General features: G+C 41.5%; 1 protein-coding gene across 1 annotated transcript; it reads right to left on the bottom strand.

Moving 5' to 3' along the window:
- Nucleotides 1-3,153: 3,153 nt before the first annotated feature.
- Nucleotides 3,154-8,461, bottom strand: LOC103368739 (galectin-4). The gene is made up of 14 exons (XM_008297197.1): nucleotides 8,383-8,461; nucleotides 7,068-7,156; nucleotides 6,326-6,530; nucleotides 5,786-5,903; nucleotides 5,015-5,068; nucleotides 4,868-4,905; nucleotides 4,743-4,778; nucleotides 4,636-4,662; nucleotides 4,462-4,497; nucleotides 4,328-4,357; nucleotides 4,207-4,236; nucleotides 3,983-4,071; nucleotides 3,733-3,898; nucleotides 3,154-3,651 (listed from the first exon to the last, which is right to left on the bottom strand). The coding sequence occupies exons 1-14, from the start codon at nucleotides 8,422-8,424 to the stop codon at nucleotides 3,505-3,507; spliced, it is 1,107 nt and encodes a 368-aa protein (XP_008295419.1). The 5' UTR covers nucleotides 8,425-8,461; the 3' UTR covers nucleotides 3,154-3,504.
- Nucleotides 8,462-8,963: the final 502 nt, after the last annotated feature.

The raw sequence follows: 8,963 nt of genomic DNA, 5'->3' as shown, positions 1-8,963 counted from the left end.
CCGAGCAGTTCCAATAGGGTCTTCGCACCCTTTTGGGTGCTCGGACCCTAATAAATGATTGAAATTAAAGACACTCATGACATTTTGAAATAGATTTGAACCATTACTGTTGAACAGTAGTTTTAAAACACAGCTCTTCACTGTAGAAAACTCCAGAATGAGGAATATGTTATGTAGTGGTACTTATAGGGTAAAAGTAGAGCTAACACTTCACAAGTATCAAGTAATTTATCTGAGATTGCAAAAACCTTGAAATTACTTGCATAAGTACACAGAAAATGGAAGAGATTGGATTTGTAAAAAGAAAAAGAGTCTAAATCTTGTTTATTTGAAAAACTTCTTTTAGGATCCTCGTTACTCAAGAAAATATTAATTTATTTTACAAAATTTGGAGGAAAATGAATGTCGAGGCCAAATTAGAAATGAAATGCCACTAATTATTTGGAAATGTGCCAGTTTAGTGCAGCGTCTTTCTTCATACTCCACTCTAGGAAATGTCCTAAGAAAATCTTTATTGCAGACTTTAGAAATGTCCTGACTTTAGGTGCACTATTAACATTTCTGCCTCCTCTCCAGCTACGCTCTGATGTTCTCCTGCTGGCTGCTGAGCCCAAAGGATCGTCCATCATTCGAGTCCCTGCGCTGCGAGCTGGAAAAAGCTCTGGAGGATCTACCAGACCCCCAGGACCCCGACGAGATTCTGTACGTCAACATGGACGAGTCCTCCATGGAGCTCGGCGCCGTCGGTGGTCGTGACCCCGTTGGGGGCCCGACGCCTCTCTGCCTGAAAGGTCTGGACTCTGTGACCACGGTGGAGGTCCACCACCCAAACCGCTACGTCCTCTGTCCCCAACACGAGACCAACCGGACCCTTTGTGACTCCATGGAGAGCCTGGACATGCCGGTGTCGTCCTCCACAGCCACGCTGCCTCTACAGCCGTCCTACCACTCCAGTCCCAACTCCACCCCAGCTCCCACCCCGACTGTGGAGCTGCTGGAGGACAGGGACGGATCCAGGAAAATGCCCTGGCAGTGATGGATTCACTCCTAAAAATGACAAGACTGGTCACTGCCAAAGCGTGCTTTCCCAGTCCACGAACGAGACCCTTGCAGCCTCTTGCTACTGACTGTGGGAAACCTTATGTGCCTCTCCATACATGTTTTGCACAGATCCACACACAGCCGAAGGCATTCCAAGGAAGTGAAGGACTGGGATGATTTTATTTTTTTTTGTCATACCCCTCTCTTCTAAGATGAGCACAATTACAAGTGAGTGTAAAATTTGACAATGGGTGAAGTTTAAAGTACATGCTGTTGGCCACACTGCAGCACAATCAGAGCAATGAATCCCCAGTCACTATAGCAATAATATACCATTCCTGTCCAACTACCTGTACCAGCAGAGCGATTAAGCTAAAAAATAAAAACCTCTTTGTGAAACCAGCTCAGACACTGCCAGACTGAACCTACGACTGTGCAAAAGCTCAAACTGTTCCAGTGAGTAAGCGCTAACGTGGACGAAAAACTCGCCCCGCCCGAGGAAACTGTTCCTCTTGATGGAGAAGTCGCACTTATTCCTGTATCTGTGTAACTCAGAGCGAAAATAACTTGAGTGGAAAGGAAGGAAGAAGCAGCAGAATCTGGTGGAGACAACTGGCTGCTTTAAGGTTATATTCACGCAGGGTTGTAAAATATTTCTGGGCTCAGATTGCCAGGATTGTCGCTGTTGGGTAAAACTCTTTTTTGACTCGAGCACCATCATTAGTTTGACCTTCTCTTGAGTTTCAACACACCGGAATAGCAATGGAGTAAAATTAAAACCAAAATTTGCAAAGAAAAGAAAAGGCTTTATAAACTCCTGTAAGAGGAACCTTCATCTTATATATATACATGGACAAAAAGAGCGACAGTAATTTGCATCATAGCTCACTGTAGCGCTGTAACGAGCTCCTGCATCTCCTCCACGGGTTTCACTGTTAGTGCTGCGTTAAGCACACTGAGCCATTTGCAGCGCACGCGAGACGACTGTTTTCTCACTGACAGGTTTCAACTAATCTATACGTCTTTGTCATAACTCAGGAACCTGAGACTTTGTTGTACAGGGACGGAGGTACTGGTCAAATCACGAGGGTACAAATAATCAGAGGTACAGGATGGCGGGCTGAGGACGTGACGGAGTTACTCAACACAAATGACGAGCTCCTCACCCACGCTTTTGTCTCAAGCACAGTGTTATTACACATTTTTGTCATTTTTATGCTGATTTTTTTGTATTTCTACAACTTTGCACTAATGTTTTTTTTATATATATATATATCTGTGTATGTTTATAATTTGTATATCTTCCCGTTTTTTCTTTTCTTTTCTGTACATATGTATGTTGCCAGGCGTCATGTAGAAGCCTGTCGTGTTTCATGTGACAACAACAGCGTACAACAAAGCCTGAGAAAACATTACAGGGCCCTTTTTTTCCCCGTAAAGACTGGGGAAGTATGACTAACCTCTTCCTCTGACATCATCCTCCAGCTCTCACTCTGGGATATTTTTTCTCGAGGTTTAGCACTGTAAATAGAAGACTGTTACCAGCAGAGTCGAGGAGGATGAGAACAGAGCAGCTAGAAGCGGAAGCAAAGCTCATCCAAACCGCCGCTTTTAGGCCCAGCTGCAACTTTACATCATGCTGCATGCACTTATAGACATATTAGTCCATTGTTCCGTCACTGAAATGGACTCGACCGCATCCTGCAGACATTTTGGGAGTAGTTTCGATGAGGCGCTGTGTTTCTTTGTTGTATACGGTACTCATGTATGAAAACATATACTGTGGTATGTTATACCGGTAGCATCGCTGAAATTCCTTGCTAAGTTAAAGTGTGCGTTTCTTGCAATACCTTTGGTACTGTATGCTCCATTTTTTATGATCCACATAGAGTGGTGCTGAGACTGAGGCACGAATAGATTTTGCCCTGTTTGGAGCATTTTACATCTTTGGACAAACAAATGAACAAAAAAACAGATTTTCCACACATATTCCAGCAAAAACTCCCCGTCAGTTACATCTAAATTAGCCTTAAATTGCAGAATTTCACAACGAAGTGCCTTCAGAGAGCCAGTATTTTGCATTACAGTAAATGTGTGTGTGGATTGTCATTCTCCTGGTGGTCTTTTTTTTTTTTTTTTTTAATTGGGAGAAGATTGTATTATAGCTGCCTTTATATTGTCACTGTCATGATTTGTAAACAAATTTTTATACAGCATCTGCAGTATTTTGCATAAGAAATAAATGTGTTCATTCAAAAATGAGCTGGACGTTGACGGTATTGATTTTATTCATACAAAATGTGTGTTTGTGACATTATTTCAGTCAACCAGGTGTAATCAATACAGCAGGAGGTGAGGTAACATGAAGAACTTGAGAAAAAAAATGTAAAAACTCAGTAGCTGATGCATCTTCTGCTATAAAACAATGAAAAAGCAGTGTTTAGTACAAACATGTGTGTGGTCTCAGAAGTGGATGTAGGAGATTTGTATGTCGCCTTCTATCTCCAGCATGTCGATCTCACTGAAGGACTGGAATCGGTGGAAGAAGTCAAACAAGTGCTGCCCGTTCACAAACACCTTAAACCTCTGGTTCCCGCAGCGAATCGACATCTACGAGACACAGATAGAAAGCTCAAAACACCGCTTTACCCACAGTAGAAATGCATGACTGAAATGAGAGACGCTACTTACATCGAAGTACTGTCCCTCCATGAAGGGACTCATGCTGAGCTCTCTCTCCTCCTGGCCCCAGCTGCCTCCCAGCATGCTGTTTCTCACCACAAGCCCCTCCCTCACTCTGGGGTTCATGTGGAAGGCAATGTCCCGACATCTGCTCACCATGAAGTTGATGCTCATTCTGCAGCACCGGGGGGAGCGATAGATGTCTGTTAGCGCCCTACACTGCAGTGATCTCAGCGTGCAGACTAAAAAAAACACACACCTGTCAGCTCCGTAGGGCACCATGCCTCTGATGATGAGGGTCCTCTTGGGGAACATCCCTCCTGGGATCATGTTGGAGTAGGGAACAGGCTTAAAAACACACAGCGAAGACATAATCAGACGTTTTATATCAGAATACGAAACCATATGGCAACAGGCTGCTCATTGTTCACAGAAAACACACTGTAAAGTCAAGTTTACATGACAGAAACATGTTTGACTTACAGGATTGTAGACTGGCTGTCCACCCATACCCTGGAATCAGAATCAGATGGACATATTTCAGTAATTTTACCAGGCGTAGGACAAAATCATGTCCACAAAGAACGAGTTAGCTTTATCTCACCGGCAGATTTGATCCTGGGAATCCACCCTGCTTTAAGAAAAAGAAAAATACAGATTACATTCTAATTCCATTATGCACCAATCAATGTGGCATACAAAGACAACACAGGCGATTACTGTAGCATCACTACATACCCCCATACCGCCTCCCATGTCTCCTGGATATCCACCCTGCAAACAAGCACACATTTCACAAGGAATACTTTATCTGCTATTAGATATGAATGAGCAACGCTTTGTTACAGGACATTTTTCAATAGACACGATTTAAATAGATAAGTAGGAGTAGAAATAAAAGTATTTTTTCACCCCCATGCCGCCTCCTGGATATCCTCCCTGTTGAAACACAACAAACATGTTACACATTGTTAGATAATGCATTTAATTTAATTTTGACCCTCAATAAACATCCTTACTTCCATTCCTCCTCCCATGCCGCCTGGGTATCCTCCCTAGAAAATAGAAGAAGCAGGGTCACTTCACGCTACATTTAAAAGAATCTGAGCACTGATGAATTGTAGAAATAAAAGTGTTTATTCACCCCCATGCCTCCTCCGGGATATCCTCCCTGTTGAACATGATGTATATTTTAAAGTGTGTGCAAAGCTGTGTTGTATTCAGTCGTAGCATTTTATTGGATGCCTTGCAGGTAAGAAACTATGCATACTCACGCCCATTCCTCCTCCCATTCCTCCTCCCATGCCTCCTCCCATGCCTCCTCCCATTCCTCCTCCCATTCCTCCTCCCATTCCACCCTGAACAAACAAAACAGAAGAAACAAATTCAATCAACAGACGGGATAAAGTGTAAAGACAGCAGATTATGTCTTTGATCTATGAGGAGAAAACTGACTCATATGGACACACACTGCTGCAAGTGTGACAATATAATAATGTTTTGGAATAACGGGTGAATCGAGTTATACATTGATAATAAAATACCTTTTTTGGGGGGGAGAAATAACAACATCACTGCTCAGGGAAGTTTAAAACCTGATAGTACATCTGCTCACAATGTGTTAAACCACACAAGTACAGCAGCTAGTACTTCAACAACTGCTTTAACAATAATATATCCACCTATACAAACCCTTTAAGCAGCTATTAAAAGTCCTCTGATCATGCATTGCAGCAACAGCATCCTAGCAACGATTAATAACACCCTAGCAACCACTACCTGCAGGAGATGCAAGACATGTTTTCACTGCACAATAAGGTTTCAGCTTTAACTAACAATGTATTTTTTAAACCCAGCAAAACAAAGCAAGCACAAGCATTTTCTGGCCACGACATTTTACTCACTCCCATTCCTCCAGGATACCTATTCATGCCACCTCGAGCACCCTGGCACAGAAGCAGAACGCATTAGCCATCAACAGTTCACAGATCATGCATTTAATCTATTTTTTCCCCCAGCAAAGCCCAAAGCGTTGACCTCAAAGCCTCTCAGACTCGAGGACTCACCCCGATCACATTAATCGTCTGGATGGAAACATCTCCTGCAATCTGCATTGCACAAACTCGCTCCATGGGGAGACGGTGTTCGAAGGTGTAGAAGTCATTCCCGTTGACTCTAATCTGCAAAGAGAAGAAAGACGAATGCTGAGTATGGGTGCAGGATAGGTCTGTTCATAAATAATTATGTTAAACAGATTTGTGCAAGATGTATTTACAAAATTAGACACCGCAGACACCTGCAGCACAACAAAAGCACATGTTTTTGGTTAAATTGCAGTTTATAAAGATGCAATACTTTACTTTAACCCCATTATTGGAATTTAAAGGCAGCACATTAACATAAAAACTCTGATTCATGCATCTGTCATTTTGCTCTAACTCCTCCTGTGAGCACCAGACTTACAGTGTCTTTATACCTGCCTACAACTTTGTTATAGTGTTAATAAACCAGTTATTGAGTTTTTAGCAGTTGGAAAGTGGGGTTAAAGTAAAGTATTGTTCATAAAAATGTCTGCAATGTGTGTACTTCGAATCAATCTGACCTGGTAACCCTGTAAAGTTACTATGATGACCATTTCAAAGAGCTCGCCCTTGCAGAAAGGCATACTACGGATCTTGTCCTCGGACCCCCAGGATCCACCCTGACAAGAGTTGAAGACCACCTTGTCCCAGCCATCAAACCGAGGGTTGAAGTGCATGGCGATGTCGCTGGCCTCAGACTCTCCGCAGAGCAGGTTGATGAAGAACCTGCCAAAAACGGCATCAGGTGAACCAGAGACATTACTGGAGTAACTGACAGGTGAGTTTGAAGAAATGCAAACAGTGCAGGTGGGGTGAGAGTGGAGACAAATCTTGGGATCTTGTAAAAAAAAATCTCTCTTCAAAGGAGTTTCAGATGTAATGATAAAGTCAGGTATGTGCGCTGTTTGCTTTGTGCACTAATGGCCCGTGAAAGCACCTTTGGCTGCTCGGATATGACTATTTTGAAAAGAGGAGGGGCAAACAGTGAAGTGAAGCTGTGTGCTGCAGGTGTGCTTTGATATCCAACAATGCAAAGAAACCGGCTCCACCCAGAACGAGGTTACACAAGGTGTTCCCTCAGTATTCAAATGCTGTCGGATGGTTTTCATGAGAGATAAATTACTGCATGTCCCTGTGGATAACACTGATAAGAAAGTTTCCTAACATATGGACTGAACACATTCAAAAGCTTTTAACTAAACAAGATCAAGAATGTGTGATAAAAGCCTGAAATGCTGTATATTTCCTTCTCTCTAAACTCACCTGGTGATGTCTTCAGGGATGGACCCCTGGATGTAGATGGACACTCCTTCCCTCAAGCCTCCATAAATGGGCCCCAGATAGGGAATTCTCTGCACCGTGGGCAAAAATAATCAACCACATTGTGCAATACAAGCAGGCATATAAGTCACGATATTCAGTAGATCAGTAATTGTGGTTCAAGATAGAATCATTGTGAGTATCTTACAGAAACAGTGTATATCAGCAAATGTTTGCTTTATTCCTGGAAAGCAGTTGATAAAAATACCTTAGTATGCACTTTTAATTCACGTTCATATCACATGCTATTGATAGGGGAAGTTATTGGCTATGTTACAAATTAAAGTTTAATATAAAATACAAGCATAGTAAAGGATTACAAAACATTTTAGTTGTGATAAACAGGCAGTGATTGGTTGGAGATCCTTGTCATGTTTCACATATTGTTATCATTTAGTACTTATACTTTTAAAGTAGTAGCAGCAGTAGTAAATAGCTTCATTAAATAACTTTTTTGAGGCCTAAAGTGAAACAGCGCTCCAACATGTCACTCAAAAACAAAGACTGGTGAAAAATTCATAAAAGAAATTCAGATTTTCTCCTCCATTTATCATCTCATGACCCATCTTGTGATCCCTTTGCGAGCACTAGACGTCTAATTTTGGAACCATTAGACTAACTTATGTAAATGTAAAGCAAATAAAACAAGCTCCACCTGAATCTGCGACAACCTTAAAGTGCTACTTCAGCTCTGCTTCACAACTTCTAACAATGTCGTAAACAGTTTTCCTGCAGAATGATTACTTGTAATGTTTACTTTTGACACTTTAAGTACATGAAACTAATAATTTAGATTTTAGTGACACTTTTTCCACGACTGCACTGACATGAGGATGGCCACAATTCCCCACATAATTTTATTCCTTGGCATATTTTTATTCTAAATTTAAAAATATTAACACAAGCCTGTTTTCTTTTTTGCATTTCTTGGGGTTTGCCTTATATGAAATTAATACAGTCCCAAAATTATATTAAAATTCTCACCAACAAAAGGGTTTTCATATTGCAATGTTTAAAACATAAATCCACTGAATCTCATAATGATGTGATGAATGCATGAGGAGCTGCAGCAAATAACCAGATTTTAATATAAATCCCACAGTCCAGTCCAGAATTAGTTTTACCTGCACGAAAAGGGTTACACTACACTAATATTTATTCAGCATGATCTGCCCTACATCCTAATCTGCTGTCATTCGTGCAATACAACATCCATCATTATAAATAAAAAGAATTCAGTCATAGTTAAGATACTTACAGGCCCATAGATGGGCTGGTAGCCGGGCGGGGCAACAAACATGGCAGCGGTCGGTGAGATGGACAAGCAGGTCGAAAACAGGAGAGTTTTTGTCAGAGGCTGATCTCTGCTGGAGGCCTCAATTTATACAAGTGTTGAGGGAGGAGCAGAACAGAGAACCAAACCCAGGACTGCATCAGCGTGTTTGCTTTGGAGGCAGAAGATGCAAATTTACCTTTGCCCCGGCAGAGGAGTGGCACTTGACAACAAAAGATGTGTGTGTGTGTGTGCAGCTTGTGGAAGGAAAATGACTTTAAAAATTGTTGCAGCTAATGAATCTGTGAGTGTCAATACGCATCCAGGTCCTTTGGTTTGTAAAAAATAGTAATTGCGGGAACATAAAAGTACTCCATTGCAAGTAAAAGTGAACTGAAAATGTCATTTCAAAAGCAAAAGTGCACTTCGTGTACTCACCATCCCTGTGTTATTAATATGGATGAATTAATTAAGTAGAAAGAACTGCTCTGGTCTTAAACTCAAAATCTAAAACAAATTCTCATTCTTTTGCAGAAGCTGCCAAATAAAGGTGTTGCAGTAAAATA

This window comes from Stegastes partitus, unplaced genomic scaffold (genome assembly GCF_000690725.1).
Source record: "Stegastes partitus isolate 25-593 unplaced genomic scaffold, Stegastes_partitus-1.0.2 Scaffold1196, whole genome shotgun sequence".
Lineage (NCBI taxonomy): Eukaryota > Metazoa > Chordata > Actinopteri > Pomacentridae > Stegastes > Stegastes partitus.
This window is presented reverse-complemented; position numbering and strand designations above follow the sequence as displayed.